At 30.6% G+C, this 17,666-nt stretch overlaps 2 protein-coding genes and 1 long non-coding RNA gene across 3 annotated transcripts; 2 read left to right on the plus strand and 1 right to left on the minus strand.

The window, feature by feature from the left end:
• Positions 1–1,511: 1,511 nt before the first annotated feature.
• LOC113378040 (cathepsin L1-like) lies at positions 1,512–9,485 on the minus strand. The gene is made up of 8 exons (XM_026618552.1): positions 9,387–9,485; positions 9,235–9,293; positions 8,544–8,696; positions 7,018–7,137; positions 6,767–6,900; positions 4,511–4,646; positions 3,745–3,905; positions 1,512–1,707 (listed from the first exon to the last, which is right to left on the minus strand). The coding sequence occupies exons 3-8, from the start codon at positions 8,619–8,621 to the stop codon at positions 1,512–1,514; spliced, it is 825 nt and encodes a 274-aa protein (XP_026474337.1). The 5' UTR covers positions 8,622–8,696; positions 9,235–9,293; positions 9,387–9,485.
• Positions 9,486–12,848: 3,363 nt separating this feature from the next.
• On the plus strand, positions 12,849–14,579 carry LOC113376930 (40S ribosomal protein S11). The gene is made up of 4 exons (XM_026617043.1): positions 12,849–12,987; positions 13,308–13,424; positions 13,848–14,053; positions 14,421–14,579. The coding sequence occupies exons 1-4, from the start codon at positions 12,976–12,978 to the stop codon at positions 14,542–14,544; spliced, it is 459 nt and encodes a 152-aa protein (XP_026472828.1). The 5' UTR covers positions 12,849–12,975; the 3' UTR covers positions 14,545–14,579.
• A 969-nt stretch (positions 14,580–15,548) lies between these two features.
• Positions 15,549–17,332, plus strand: LOC113377020. Its single transcript, XR_003367080.1, has 3 exons — positions 15,549–15,650; positions 16,153–16,281; positions 17,057–17,332. It is a non-coding gene; the product is annotated as an uncharacterized LOC113377020 (long non-coding RNA).
• The last annotated feature ends 334 nt before the right edge of the window (positions 17,333–17,666 follow it).

Consider the following 17,666-nt stretch of genomic DNA (forward strand, 5'->3'; position numbering starts at 1 on the left):
AAATACTTGAGTGGCCATAACTGGTGAGTACTTGTGTGTTTTAATCCCGTTTCTGTTTTTATTCTGTTTTATTTTTTGTTTTAGATAGTTTCCTGAGGTTAGTCATAATGGTTTTACTAGAAGCCATGTGTTCAATTTTATCACCGTTCATTGGAATGAATTTTGGCCAGATGTTCTGGCTGCAGATTTAAGGACTTTTGATCAACAGTCTGAAGGATTATTCATTTATCATGCAAAATTAATATGAATAGTAGAATCATTGAATTGCAAGGGCCAGTTTTGTGCTAAGTATTATGAGCTCTAATAAAATTTCTCATTCATGGCAGTTTGCAATTTTCAGAGCTCTATAGCTCTGAATAGTTTTTAAATTAATACCTTTTTGAATAATTCCAATATATTTATTTAAAATATTATTAAACTGACTGATAGATAGGATCACAGAAAATATTAATTCTCTCATGAGCTTTACTAAACTTTAATGAATTTTACATTAACTTAATGAATTTGAAATTGAATTGGAGTTTGATTCACGTTGATTTACTTGTAAATCTATCTGCTCATATTTTGTTTGTATTGAAATGGTATTTAATACATTCACTGCTGCGCACACATATATGATGGGTATGACCGTTGTCAACAACCAGGTGCTGAATGCCTTCCTTGTACTTTAGAGAAGTGTTTTTATTTAAATAAAATGTTGAAATTGAAATTCTCAACTGTAATTATTTCAAACAGAAATAGTCTATTTATCCTATTTTGGCACTTTTTTTTTACATTTCCAGCTAACATGTCCAGAAATGGGTTTATTTGTGAATGTGTACAGAACTGAGCTATCTAGATTTTTTTCACTTATACTTTTTAGTTTAATCTTATGTCTGCTCTGGGATCGTTCAAGTATTACGTAAGTAGATTTATTACAATTATTTACCCCCCCAACCCTCTTGTCAGCAAAAGTAAGCAAAGCTCTTACCCCCTACCCCCATGCTTACGTAAACATTTTGCAATTAATGTAAATAAATAAAAATACTACCTATGACGTAATCATCATCCAGACTCCCCTGCCTCCCATGTCAACCCAAAATAAGCAAATCAACAACCCCCCGCCCCCCTATAGTGCTTACCTAATACTTGAACGGCCCCTCTTCGGCAAAGGATAATAAATAAAATAATTAAAAAATAATAATTATTGGCTAGATTTTAAAAAACAATAACAAGGGTCGAGTTTGTTTCAAAATTTCTAAATCAGTTGTTTAATCTTATACCATTTTTTTTTATTTTATCCACTAACATGATATATCATTTGTTCTCTTGAATTGATAATTTTAAAAATGATTAAATAAAATATGATCGAAATAAAAAACTATATTAAATATTAGATAAATTGGGTATTATATCTGTTCCACAAACTTAAAAATAAAATCAAAAGCAAATAGCATGACTAAACACAGCAACAATATACAAACATATATTTAATAAATTCTTCATTTATTATTATTGATACATGATTTTGTTCATATCAAAGAATATGCAGCATAATTTGCTACTCCACATCGATTAACATTTCGACGAAGTTTCATGAAACCATTTTCACCCCAATTACTACCCCACCAATTTTTGAGTATCCAATACTTCTTTGTGTATCCAACTAGCAGCATTGCATGATTTACGTGTTTTGAAGAACATTTTATGTCATCGTAGATACCTTCACTGGAATTATCAAGAATTATTTCCATGTTAAATTAACCCTTAACAAACAAATGCCGCCATATTCGCGACATTGCAAATATGTATTATAAAATAATCGAATGCCGCCATACAAGCATACATTTGCTATTAAATGGCTGGACCGATGTCAAAAATTTAAAAGCCATTTGATGTATCTCGATGAGGACTAGCGTATACCAATTTTGCGCGACGATCAGCCAAGCAATTTCTGTGTAAATAGCAGAAAACTGAATAAAAATTCGTCCACGTTTTAGCCCGCAATTGTGAATCGATTTTGTAAATTCAAAAACCATTAGAAAGATATTAGTTGGGAATCGTGATGATTAGTTTTGGTAAAGATCGATCGACCGGGGCGTTTTCTTGTAATAAAGTGTTAAAAAGATTTTTTTTTTCGAAGTAGTCTTATAGATCATACTAAAATATTACGGCTCTAGGACAAGTCGTTTAATTTTAACAATTAGTATCGTTTTTTTGCCGTTTGTCAAAATTACCTTTCATTGATGTTTCAAAATTTCAAAAACGCCTGAACCGATTTCAAACATTTAAAAGCCTATCGATGTATTTCGATGTGGATTATGCTTTCTCAGTTTTGTGCGACGATCGTCTGAGTTGTTTCTTTATAAATAGCAGAAAAATGAAAAAAATTTCGTCCACGTTTTAGCTCTCAATTCTGAATCGATTTTAAGAAATCAAAAACTGTTCGAAAGATATTGGTTTGAACTTATACTGATTAGTTTTAGGTAAAAATTTTCGTAGTTTTTTTTTTTTTAAATTAACGAAATGTACTTTTCAAGCCTCCTGAACATTTTGACGTACCCTAGAAAAAACTGATGCGCCAAACTGGTCTTTTGTTTGGGTATGTCGGACTCAGTACCGCCTGGGTATAATACCGACTAAAACCTTCGCTTTGCTCTTGCCTCTGGTCTTCACGGAAACCGGCGTTAGGCATTACTTCGTGGGGGAAGGATGATTTTTTTTCTTAAATACCGAAATTGATTTGGATTTTAATTTTAATTTAGGCTTTAGTAATTTTTTTTAAATAAATATATATTATATTTTCAACGTTCGATTACTGGACATATGATTTATTATATATGGGGAAAATACGGGCAAAATGGTATATAGACAAGTGACTGTATAACATGACGAAAGTCATAATCACAATTCTGTCAGAAGTTGAGCACCATTGCCACAGTCTTGTCGCAGTAATTAGTTTCAACGCTTATCGCGCCTTCAAAATTTTATTAACTTCCCGTAGGGTAAGTTATTGTAATCGTCCAAAAATTGCAATTGAAAATTTTTACCTTTCTTCGCGTTTTGAAGGATTCTGAACATTTTGGCATATCTCAGAAAAAATAGATGTGTGTGTGTGTCGGTGCACGGATGAACCGATTTGAATGGTTCATAAAACATTCGATTCCTATTGATAGGGAGATGTGCTGATTAGTTTTTGGCAGAGGCAGATCCAGCCGTTTTGGAGATACGGAGCAAAATATGCAGAAAATAGAAATCGAATTTTTGAGTGATCGGAGCATCGGATTTGAATGATCCAAAAAACATTCAATTCGTATAATGACGGGGAAAAGTATGGTTATTAGTTTTTGGCAGGCCAGCGGTTTCGGAGATACAGAGCTAAATGTGCAAAAAATAGCTGTTTTTGAGAGAACCTAAACGTCCGATTTGAATGATTCAAAGAACTTTCTGCTTGTTTTAACAAAATAAATGTTGTTTAATTTTTTTTTCAATTTTTTTTTTTTTTGTATATCGAAAATAATTCAGATTTTAATTGTAATTATAACTTAAGTTGTAATATACTTCAAACAAATATTTTCAACTTTGCAATTCAGTTTATATAATTCTTATAAATTAGACAATTTATTTATTTATTTGAAAACATTTAATATTCTTCGAACATTTCGTTGCGATCCGGGAAGTTCAGCAATTTGTCTTAAGGCACGATGCCATACACCACATTGACAAATTAACATAGCACTATTGCACAAAAACTATACTTCCTACCTGTAAAGTTGAAACGTTTCCGGGCTTGCATTAATCGACACCGCTATTGGACCAATATTGGCAACAGCGTTCTCGAGCGCATCTTCGTCTCGGCTTGGTAAAATAGCCCATGAAGTGATATTGATCACAGATTTATGCCGGTCGTAATGACATTTATTTTGCTGCAATTGAAACATTTTATTCAAACCAATACTTTTGGATTTTTTTAAATACATACTTCAATACGTACTATACCAATGACAGATACTGTATACGCGGGAAATACTAATGATAAGAATACCGAAGCTGGGACAATGCATTTATTAAGAAAACTATTAATTAGTATTCTGAGAGGTTTGAAATATCATAATAAATAAAATAAGGAATCAAACACTTATAGAGTAATTTGATTTGTCTGATCGGAACAGGAAAGTTAAAATTTGAAGTTGGCATTCCGAAATTAAAATCAAAAGGGAGTTTTGCGTAAAACAGGGCAGTAGTCTTATTATATAACATCTAGAGAAAAGCAAATAAATCGATTTCGAAAGAACTTAATGATATGCTACGTATTTAACAGGTTCGTGAACTTGAACCTTAAGCAAAGCAGACAAAAGCTATTAAGCTCTTAAATGTGGTGAGGTAGACCGTAGAATGCCAAATAATATATATCGATTAAGTTGAAATTATGAATCACTGCATACAAATAATAAATTGTACTGTTTAAGAAAATATGCGATAAATTCAGTCGATCTTTTATTCATTATTAATTAGAATTGTTGCATTTTACCTTAGCATTATAAGGATAATCCTGGTATCTCATTAGTCCGCCCGACCTTTCTATATAACGTAAGGTATTGCGCAGTGACCCACCGCCGCAACCATAGTTGCCCATTCGGGTACTGCAATCTATAATCTGCTGTTCGCTGTAATATGTCTATATGTATTATAATATTTTATGTACCTCTGTAATAATCAGAATAACAAATACTATCGCAGCCAAAAATAGTCTTCGCCTCAATGTTTTGTATCACGTACTATGGTTTTTGTTTTCCCGGTTTTGTTATTCGAATGGCAAAAAGGTAAGAAGGTAACTAAAGTGTGTTGGCAAGTTTTATTAAAAGTTTTTTTTTTATTATTATTATTATTTCAATAGCAATTTGAATACAGTATAAGTCTATGAGTTATTTGGCTTACATTACCCACACATACACACACACTTTCAAACATACATGTAAATTATTGTGATAAATAAATATAGTTGGAGAATCTCTCCAATAAGTGAAATCACCAATACTGTTCAGTGTTTATATGTGCAAATATATGATAGTGCTAAAGGTCGCAAATATTATCATAGGGCAGTTTCTTCTTCAGTCTTCTTGAAATTGGTGACTCAAGAAGCTGAGTGACTATAGAGTTTGAACAATGTTCTAGTTTATGAAAATGTTTGACACTGTTGATTTTTATAACTCTGTTTATAAATTCAATATGAAGACTGATAATCTAAATTCCTAGATTACTAATTTACTACGTGGTAATAAAACCAATATGGACTTATGGCATACAATTGTGCTAATGCACACAGCTGTCTTAATATTTTAGACTGGGCTCGTTGCATTAGCACAATTGTATGCCATAAGTCCATATTGGTTTTATTACCAGGTTGTAAATTAGTATAGTTTATTGTCAATAGATAGAATTGACTTGCGTTGGCGAATTTATTAAGATTGTAAAATAACACATTTAATAATCAGCATTTTCGACATATTTTACTCTTTTGCAATAAAAAAATAAAAATACTGTTTAAGTCAAAATGAAATTGATCGATACGACAGTGCCAAAACTGATTTGCTGAGTTTCATTCCTGGTATTTTGATGTCAAAAGTGCACCAAGTTCAAGAAGTATGGTTGAAGCTGATCAAGACGCGAGAAAGGCATATGAGTTCATGCAAACCGGCGAATAACAATACACGAGATCCGATTGAGTTAAAATTTATCAAACTTAACAGTTCATGACCACTCAAAAGGTCTGGAATTTTCTTCGAAACTCAAAGTATGGTTCTTATAGAAAGAAATGTGTGTAGTCGCACTGGCGTACGCGACTCGCTTCTGAAAAGTCCTGAAAATTATTAGGTTTTGAAGCGAATTGTCACTAGGAATGTCAAATGGGATGTAAAAAATACAATACACGCAATTACCTATGAAACAAACAAGAAGAACCTGCTGAAAACAGGTGCAAAGCTGAAAATTGCCAGAAAAAGGTGATGCAGTATGTTTGGTAAGATTTTAAAGAGTTGTTCATTTTTCAGCTTTTCCAGGATAACATAACGATTATTTCGGATGCCTTATGTCATCAGCTGGATAAACTAAATGATATACTTCAATAGAAAATGTCAGAATCAACAACCTCGCTGGATAAACAAACGAGGTATAGTCCAGCATCAAGACGACGCAAGACCTCACATAAGTTTGGTCAATCGCCAAAAGCTTCTGTAGCTTGAATGGGACCCAATGTTACATTTATCATAATCTCCAGACCTGCCATCACGGGAGCATTATTTGTTCCGGCCAATAAAATAATTTTTAAGCGGTAATACATTTACCTCAAATCAGCATGTCAAAAAGCACTTTGATCAGTTTTTTTGCCAATAACGACCAAAAAAATTATGTTCTCGAAATTATGCTAATACCAGAAATATGACAAACGATGTCCGATCAAAACTCCCAATACATAATTTATTAAAGTAATTGTTTATTGTACGAAAATTACGTGCCAAAATGTCTATAAAAAACGAAGTTACTTTCCGAAAAACCCAATACTAACACGTGTTACCGATAAAAGATGAAATAAAAAAAATCTATTTTGTCTGGAATGCATGGAAAAGTTAGTTCATTTTGTGGTAATAGACATGTTAAAATATTTACTGTGTATTCAGCTGGAGCTAAAGTATGAAAGAGAACTAGCTTATATTTAAAATGTTAAACGTTGTTTTTTTGCTTGTGTCGCCATTCTTCTCGATTGTAAAGTTTTAACGGATAATGTTACCTTAAATATTTTAGATCGCCCGTTTGTTTAAAAATTTGCCCTTGAACGGTATGGACAATGCTGAAGGCGTAGCAAGAACCGCATGTCAATTGATTTATTGGCGGTGTAATAAAACCTCTTTCGCGCCAATCTACCTGTATAGAAAATCAATTATAAATCACTGTTTCTTTAACCTAAACTATTTTTTTGTAACTTCCAAATTTTGCCTTTAAATAGATGAATGCAAAATTAGTAATGATGATTGAAATTACCTCGTCAGGTAAATCAGCATCAAAGCCTCGTGATGAGGTTAATATTTCCTCGTTGTCAGAAAGCTTTCGTCTGTTACTTTTGGTCAGTTTTACCATCAGCTGCTGATATTGCTTGGGAGACTGCAAAAATGTTATGTATTTTTCATCAGACATAGAACATAATCTGGGAGAAGTTTGAAATGATTTTTTTTTCTACACATAAATATTGTAATAATTAATAAAAAAATAAATAATAAACTAGTTGTAAATGGTATTTTGCTCTAAGGCAAGTTTCATGACGTGTGCAAATAATTGACTTAATCAATATTAAATCAATTTATCTTGAGTTGCTGTAAGGTTTCATATTGTGAGACACTATTGCAGATTATTCAATGCTGTAATTGTTTTTATTACAAATTATTTAAAATCAAACACGCGCCTCACACAACTCTAAAAGCGCGGCAGATTAATTCAAATTTTAATATTTAACTTCCCGAAGGAGAAGTTTATGTTTCCATAAAAAAACGGCTGGACAGATTTCAAAAATTTAAAAGCCATTCGATTAGGATTAATGTTTCTCAGTTTTGTGCGACGATTGGCCAAGCCGTTTCGAAAAATTTTTCGTCCACGTTTTAGACCGCAATTCTGAATCGATTTTGAAAATTCAAAAACCGTTTGAAAGATATTGGTTGGGAATCGACCTGATTGAGTTTTGGTAAAGATCGGCCGGGCCAAAAATTTTTTTCGACGATTTTAATGAATTTTTTTTGACAGTAGATACCATAGACTTATTAAAATATTACGGTCCTACGACAAGTCGTTTAATTTTGAAATTTAGTCAAAGTTTGCAAAAATCAGTATCGTTTTTTGGCGTTGGTCAAAATTAGAACTTTCATCGACGTTTGCTTAAAAACGCCTGAACTGATTTCAAAAATTTAAAAGCCATTCAATGTATTTTGATGTGGATTATCTTTTCTCAGTTTTGTGCAGCGATCGGCTGAGCCGTTTCTTTGCAATTTGAAAAAAAAGTTTGCCCACATTTAAGCTCATACTATACCGAATCGATTTTAAAAAATCAATAACTGTTCGAAAGATATAGTAGGGAATGATACTGATTAGTTTTAGGTGGAAATCTACCGAGCCGTTTTCTTGTAATTAATTGTTGAAAAAAATTTTAGGTCAATTTTTATGGAACTTTTTTTGGCTACATATATATCATGGTCTTATAGGACTTACTAAAATATTACGGCCTTACGACAAGTTTGAAAAAATGAGTAGTTTTTTGACGTTGTTAAAATTAAAATTAGTCGATTTACTTAGTATAACGATAGAGTACTTGGTCTTAATGATCACACTAAACTCGTTCGTTTTCAATTATGTGTAACAAATCCACTTCGAGAAGTTAATGATAAAATATAATTGCACAGAAAATCAAATAGTCTACTTTGATAAAGATTTAGCGAGAAAGTATTTGATGAAATCGAATTGAATATTATATTTATTTAATAATATATACAATAAAACGTTGTTATTTACGATTGTCTTACCAAATCAGCCAAACTGTTTTCCTTCAGCTTGTACGTGTGCAGGCCGTCGGTCGCCTCCTGGTTGTGCCGCATGATCATATCATAGTTTGTCGCCCAGGCCAAACGGGATCGCGTCTCCTCATGAGATTTGAAATAAGTTTTATTATGTATTTCCTAATGCAAAGGAATTGAAAAAATTATTGTTTAATACATATGAATTAATTAGTTAATTGGATTATTTGTGACACTTGTTATTCGAAGTTTATGTTACTTTCATATGAAAAATTAATTTTATATTCTCAAATTATGTATGTATTTATTGTAATCGCAGGCGCATATAATTCCATTTTTCAAAATGTTATGATTATAGAAAAAGTTAAATTTGACTATAACCACAACATTTCTTAAATAAATTTTTAAAAGTTATATTCTTCAAAAGCGCAATTTTAGAATTTCATATAATATTTATAAAATGTATAAATATTTCAATTTTTTTAATTAACTATTTTTGAAAGTTTTCATAACAATGAAAATTCAATAAGCAAATGAAACATTTAAAATATATTAATTTATTGCTAATGTTTTATTTAAAGAGACTACTTAAATGCTCTTAATATTTGTTTTATTACTTGCCACACTGATTAAACCAATGAATGAATGATTATTAACAAATATACGAAAAGTTATAATACCTGATCATTCAATAACTTACTTTAAACTTGATCCATTTTTCATTCAAATCTGCATCTTTTGTACTGGTTACACCATTTCCTATTAATATTAACAACACTACATTTAATAACATTTTAACTAACTTATATTATGCATATATTTTATAAATGCATGTAATTCAGAATACTTAACATTTAAATAAGATACAGCAATGGGAATAAAAAAGAATATGATATGAAATGATTCTGCTTACATCAGCACTCAACTAAACTAGAGATGTGTTACATTTCTTAGTATCAGTTCATAATGTATATAATGTATTAGGTTGTCAAATATCTCCCTTCCGCTCTTGGTTTATAATACAAAAAGGCGAAAGGGAGATATTCGACAACATTATATATTGTATATAATGTTAGCCAACCATTAGATAAATATAAACTACTACAACTCAACATAATTGTATTTCTCTCAAACGACATATTTACAATTTAACTACAAACAAATATGTCACATTTTCCTGTTTTATACAAAATGCCATACTGATTAAACCAAGCGCACACTATAATAATATTAACTAATATTATAATGTACTAAAATCATACTAAAATATAATAATAATAATAATCCTGTCCAAGTCCTGTATTCAAGCATAATTCTAATCAGTGTTCCCATCATTACTAATATCCAATTCGCATTTTCCCTTTGTGTCCTTCCAATTGCGTCTTTCATGAAATCTATGGTCTTTTTTCTTTTTCGTTAGATTCTTCAATTTTATTTTCATTTTTTTTTTCATCCAAAGCTATTTATTCTCAGCATATTTGCAACTGATGCACTAGCCTTCAATTTGTTGCTTCCAATGTAATTGAATTCTTCAGTAGTGCAATTTCTCCCGATGTATTTTTTCTTAATGCATTTTCTTCCTAAATATCCTTCATGTTTTGGCAGTAAAACTTCCTCCACTGTTCACACCTCAAGCGCACACTTCTCCTGCGCACCCTCTTTCGGTTTACACACATCCGGTTCAGACTCATCCGGTTCAGACTCATCCGGTTCAGACTCATCCGGTTCAGACTCATCCGGTTCAGACTCATCCGGTTCAGACTCATTCGGTTCATATACCTTCGGTTCATACACCTTCGGTTCATACTTCTTCGGTGCACACTTTTCATGTGCAGTCATTTGTTTTCTGCTGTCCGTTTGCCTGCTTTATTCAAACACTTTTGTTCCAATTTAATATGTTCAATGTTAGCAGCTCCGGCTTCTTGTTCCTTACGGATGAGTTCTTCTGTTACTCTCTGTGAGTGCTTTTATTTCTCTTCGAGTTCCTGCAAGTCATTATTCATTTCCTTGACAGCATCTCTGACTACTTTGCATCTTTCTTCTCCTGCCCGTCATCATTTTCGTCCGCATAAGTTTGTTCTATAACATTATAACCGGATACTGACTCCACTTGCTGACTATTTCTATCTTTAACTGATCTGGTGGACTCATTCACTGGTCTCTTTATCCGCAATTCCATCAAACAATTTTCTCCATTATATAATTGGTGCTCATTCATCTCCAACTTAACACTACTCTTAATCCGACAATTACTAACTTTCATCGTTTGCGCATCATGCTCTTCAGCTCATCGTACGGCAATCTCACGTTATCTGCTGAAGCGTCAAACTAGGCTTTTTCTGGTCCGCTCAAACGTGACATCAACCAACAAGTTAACCTTTCCTTAGGCACTTTATCTTTCTTAGGCATCTTATCTTTCACCAATCGCGTCTATTTCTTCTAACCGGGATTCAACATCTACATTGTCATCCTTATTACCACAAAAGTAAGGAATCTTCGCCAATATATCTCGAATAGTTACCCCGCGTACATTAAAATTTGTCGCCTGCAACATGCTTAGTATACTGTTGCCTTCATTGGTCGTCTTGATCAAATTAATTAAATCTGTAAGTGAAAGCGACACCATGCTTTCATTACTTACTCGATCTATCTCACAAAATCTTCAAGTTTCTCAATAAACTCAAATTTTCACAACGAGTCTTGCAATTATCAATCCGCCTGATTGATAAATACACTCATACCAATTATTGAATCTGCCCCATTTCACATTCTCCTGTTTTATACAAAATGCCTTACTGATTAAACCAAACGCATGGCACATTAGCAGTGGCGTCGGAAGCAAATTTTTCAAGCTTCATCCCACCCAGCCCGCACGGTTCCGACGCCACTGCACATTTTAATAATATTAACTAATATTATAATGTACTAATAATAATAATAATAATAATATACACCCTATTATATATATTTCGCTAACAATAAATACATTTAGCCCTTTATATTTTTTTCTTTAATAGAACGATACATACAATTTTCTTATGATTTCTCAAAATAAGGTTTAGATTTTCTGCAAGAGAGGCAATTATTTTGATGTGTATATTACAAAGTGTGTTAGGTTTTGCAATTATGAGCTAGGTTTGAGTTTTAAGACATAGTTTATACTATTATGAGTTTTATTTTCTATTATGGAGTATATATGTAATACCAACTATTATGAGTATACATGAAATAACAATTTTTTATATGGAATAATAATATCAATGACGATGATTACAGAATATTAAGAATAAATTATAAAGGAATGGATTATGTGCTAAAAGAAAGTAAAGAAAACTAGTGGTGCGTGGCCTTACGAAAAATTGCTTCAACTAAAAATTAAATTTTTGAAAAAGATTTTCAAAAAGAAAGAACTCTAAAAAAATATCGATTTTTGGGATTTTTAAAATATTTTAAAAAATGACCTTTTTAATTTTTATACTTTGAAATATATTGGAAATTTTGAACTTTTTTCAAAACAATCGCAATATGTTAGCTGCGTGGGCGCCACGTTGCAGTAAAACGGTTAAATATTAGGACGGAACTTATAAAAAAGTAAACAAAATTTGTTAATAGTTTTTGTCAATACAAATAAAAGTTTGTTTGAATCATACAATTTGGACGCTCCGTTCTCTCAAAAAATCAATTTTCATTTTTGGCACTTTAAAAACTAATCAGCACGTCTCCTTATCAATACGAATGGAATGTTTTTTGAGTTATTCAAATCGGTTGACTCGTGTTCCCGAAATCGTCGACAAAAATTTGTATCCGCACACACACACAGACATTCATTTTTTTCAAAGTATGCCAAAATGTTCAGAACACCTTAAAACGTGAAGATATGCAAAAAAAATATTTTCGATTTTTTTGCGATTACTATAACTTACTCTACGGGAAGTTAAAAAATAAGACATGTAGAATAGTATTATTATATCAATTTTTTTAATATATAAAATATAAATTGTATAAAATATATAGATATATAAAATATAAATCATACTGCGTTACTTTATTTTTATTATCAGTTGTAACAAAAACTTTAATAAAAAGGATTTTTTTTATATTTCTCTATAAATTCTTTTTGCAGTATTTGACTGTGTGGCTGTTCATTCTTTGCAATAAATATTCAGTGAAACGAAAGAAATTTTTATTGTTTCTCGTAAATTCAATTGTCATACTACTGTCGGATCAGGAAAAAGGATCGTGTGTCGTTAGCCTAATTATAAGACAAACCATAGAGATTGTCGCATCCACGAGTACGTCGTTCCACACGTTTGCGTGCAACCTTACCTCTATTGCCAGTCACTCTTTATATCTATGGTCGTATAGTCTTTGCTTTTATTGTTTCCGGCGCTCTATGAAGTCTCTTTGCGAACAACCACGCATTCTTTCTTAACTTAGCGAGATGGCTGATCAGGTATGTTTAGCAAATTTCATGAAATATTAATGTTAAATGTGTTTATAATATAATATTATAGTTTCCTATTATTTCTGTGAATAAATGTGTTAATATTAGTATCAAGTTTTTCGTGAAATACAAAGATACAGTGTCAAATGAGTTGTCGTTAATTTTGTGGTTATGTTGAGTTAAAGTGTATCAAAATGTTTATGATGATATTCGACGACGGTCTTCAGATTGAAACATGTTGACAAAACGTCTTTCTGATAAATTTTTAATGAACACAAATACAATTGTTTTTGTGAATGCATGCCTAACCACACTTCTTGTCACTGCAGACTGAACGAGCCTTCCAGAAGCAGTTGGGTGTAAACCTCAACCGCAAGATCGGTTTAAAAAAGAAATCCTTACGTCTTCACAGGAATGTAGGATTAGGATTCAAAACACCCCGTGAGGTAATTAATATATTTTGTTTTGCTTTGAGTGATTCAACTGTTGCACACAGAAATGTGTCAATCACACTTTTATTACTAGCTCAATATTGAACCAATTCTTTCAATACATGTTAAAACATGTAATGGTTCCTTTTTTACTTTTGAGCTCTATTTGATTCAATTTGTGTACTCTTCACTGTTCGCATTGAATATTTTATGTGGATCAATGCGAGTTATTATTATACCTATATTTTTATGGTTAAATCATGATTTACTACAGAGAATATGATCAACCTAATTACTTGTATTATATTACTCTTCCTGTAGTTTTCATTTTTGAAAATTTTAGATGAAAAATATACATTGCTATAACTACTTGTTTATTTAATAAATTTTGCATTCAACTTTTAACTGAACTCGTTTAACTTCAGTAATGTATTTCAGGCTATTGAAGGTTCTTACATCGACAAAAAATGCCCATTCACAGGAAATGTATCTATCAGAGGGCGTATTTTGACAGGTGTTGTACAAAAAATGAAAATGCAGCGCACTATTGTCATTCGACGGGATTATCTGCATTATATTAGGAAGTACAACAGATTTGAAAAGAGACATCGCAATATGTCTGTGCACCTTTCACCATGCTTCAGGTAATTATATGTATTTTGTGCTACACATCTCTCACTGATTCTATGCATTTTAATACTGATTTAATTTTGATTTAAAGTTTACAAAATTTCGTTTTTTTAATTTTGATGTATATGAATGAGGTTGTAATCTTTATTTTAAATTAGATTTTTTATTTTATAGCTGTTAAGATTCCTAATTGACATCTAACATTACTATATAAATTCAGTAAAATTTTATTAAATTATAGTAATATTTATCATGATGAGATATAACACGACGGTCTACTGATCGTATAATGACGACCAATGTGTTAACTGATACTGCAGATTATATTTTTATATATTGTATAGTTACTATGTGTATTTTAAAATCCTTTTCTTTGTTTAGGGATGTTGAAATTGGTGATGTTGTGACCATTGGTGAATGCAGACCCCTTTCAAAGACCGTTCGTTTCAATGTTCTCAAAGTGACAAAAGGAACAGGTTCTAAAAAGAGCTTCAAGAAATTTTAGTAATACTTTATTACAATAAACATTTGTTTCTTGTACAACTTGTTTTTTGTATTTACTTATTTATATTAACATGAATTTAACTCCTATTATATAGAAAGATAGATATACCTATAATTTGCTGAATTGATTTAGTTTAAAAAGCTATTGAACAATTTAATGTGCTATATGTACATTAATATTCATGCAATTAATTCAAATTGGTTTTTGCATTTTTATATTTAAACAGTGAGTTTAAATGTTCGCTTTGATTACATATTTTGGGTTATTAAATATAAAATTTAACATTTTTATTTTGAATATTCGATTACAATACATAGCTTTCTTCTTTCAAAAAAAAAAGCAAACTGAAAAATATTACCAGTAAAAATAATTATAAATATTTTCAACACTTCTTTGCTTTAACTATATTCAAATGTGAGTTATTAAATTTTAATGCAATCAAAATTTAAATCAGGCCATGATTATATGCAATTATGTATTTCACAAATCGGTATAACATTACATAATACATTTATCAACTAAAATATCATGACAATTTCATAATCATGCGATATATTTATTGTCTTTATAAATGCTAAATGTTCTTTTAAATTGATAAACTTACTTGCAGGTGTAAAGCTAATACATATGTACATGATATATATCCAAAATTAATGGGTAAAAACTTTCAGCGGAGTACGTTGATCAATCTTGTTCATACATTTATTGTGGTTTTATGATATTTGCATAAAAGTGTTAGTGTAGTTTTTATTCACATAACTTGAATATGGATTAAATATGATTGTGATTTGATTTTGTTCACGGTGTTGTAAGTTCTAAATGTCATTAGTCTTCTTCTTAAGTGATATCATATGCAAATGATGTGTCTCAAATGATTTGTTTCATTTTAAATAGGACAGGGATGTAAAGTATAAATAATATTTTTTTGTTGCAAACTGCACTTGATTGTTAACTGTGAAGTTGCAGTTTGAAACATTCATTCATAGGTAGGTTTGTTTATATTTATTTATCTATGGGCTTTGCAATGAATGGTACCACATTCCAGTTAGGAGTTAAATGATTAAAGTGATAAAAGGATCAAGCAGTTTCAAAAATAGTATTTGAATGTGAGTATAATATTATTTACATTAATAGTTTAGAAATGCATTAATATTTTTATTAATGGATAAAAATGGTGGATAGTTGAAGTTTTTTGTAGAAGGATTGGATTCATGCATTGAATTTGATTGTTGATTACACATTTATAGGTTTTGAAGAATATATCATTGCAAAAATTGATCAAGAAATATCATATTTTGTTAAAACTTTTTAATAAAATTGATAAAATGAACACTTTATTGTTTGATACATGAAAATACTTTTCTTTCCTCTTCTTCTTCGCTGAAACTATATATGATTTCTGCCGATTTTTCTTTATCCACCAAGTACTTGTTCTGTACTAGCAGAAATGTATAATATAACTTTGAAATAAACAGTGTTTATTGTTGAAATCAAAGTTAAAATAACTGAAATCTTTGTTTTTTTTTCAATTTGTTACTGAATTGATCCAATTTACTATAGACTGTTTATACCATAGACTATTCTTAACAGAATTGCAAAATATTTTAGATTGATTTCTTCAAAAAATTGTTTTACTGTCGTATTACAATGTTTGAAGCTGTGTCACCATGCAGAAAAATTGTGTGGAATTTAAATCAAATGATACTAATTCGAGCTGGATTCTCATCTAAGAAATATGTAAGTTCATATTTATAACTTATTATTGATTTTCTGTTGGAATAGAATTGATTTGCTTAAAATTGGAACTGTAGTTTTTAATATACATTTGAAATTATCTCAAAATGGGCGGCTTCAGCGTTGGTCATATTGTTTTAGAATAATATTATTTATTGTATAATGATCGTTTTATCTAAATCAAAATAACAGTAATATTTTATCGATGCGTGCTTTATCTTTGTTACATTATACCTAATGCTATTGCAGTATGATAGGTAGTAGTGTCGAATATATTTTGGGGTCGCAAAGAGTGAGAAAAAACATGTTGGGAATAATTTAAGGGATTATGCATACAATAACGACTTTTTTATTTTTTTAAAAAAAATTTCTTGTTAATTGCTGTTTTAGTGTATTATTGCAAAAATAACTGTATACCTATGTATATAATGTTCATCTGTATGTGTATTACAATACATTATAGTGTGTGTAATATTTTGTGTCATGAGTGGATCGAATTTTAATTATGAACACATTGCATTCACGTTTTGGATTATAACTGTGTCATCTTCAGTGGAACTACAATTTGAACAAACGATAGAACAAGAAATGGCTATAATATATTGCTAATAAAATACAAGTAGTAATAAGACAAATAGAAATATATGGTAATCCATATATTGTTACAGACTTACATTTAACAAAGAGTAGGGGAAGTATGTACAAAATGACATAGTGTTTTGTATTTTAATTATATTTATTTATTTAATGATATCAGCAATTTTTTTACTTATTTTAGATTCATTGACTACCAGTAACACATACTTTTAATTCAGCAGGAACTATAGTAATATATACTAATATATTACTATAATAATAATTACAAGAACTATTTTGTACATATAGTGAGCACAAAATGACATATAAGGCAAAGACTGGCTGAGATGCTTATTTTTAAGAAAACAGTTTATAAATAATTGTTTGGTCCTCTTCAGGACATCAGTTCATGACGCATGAGCTCAAAGGGAACAAATCATACATCCTCTAACCAACCTTTGCTTGGTTCAGAATAGGAAAAGAGGGTTTTGAAATAAATGCAAGTATCTTTTTTGCTGGTGGATTCTATGGTGTGTATTTAGAAGTTGTTAAAACAGAAATTAGAAGCCAATCAAATTGGATAGGTTTCAATTTTTTTCTCTTGCCTCGCATGAACTACACTGTAGTTTTTGCAAAATAGTTCTATGTTATTTTATTCATTGTTTAAGTATGTCATTTGGACCGAAAGTGAACAAAAATGAATAAATTGTCAAAATTTCATCAAACACTTGATAATTGAATGACTCAATTCACATTTGAACTTATTACTGTGACAATGACGTTCAACTTTTGATTGGATTGTGATTACGACT

The sequence above is a fragment of the Ctenocephalides felis genome, unplaced genomic scaffold (genome assembly GCF_003426905.1).
Source record: "Ctenocephalides felis isolate EL2017-DRISC unplaced genomic scaffold, ASM342690v1 CF-g0.4_SCAFFOLD_01886, whole genome shotgun sequence".
Classification (NCBI taxonomy): Eukaryota; Metazoa; Arthropoda; class Insecta; order Siphonaptera; family Pulicidae; genus Ctenocephalides; species Ctenocephalides felis.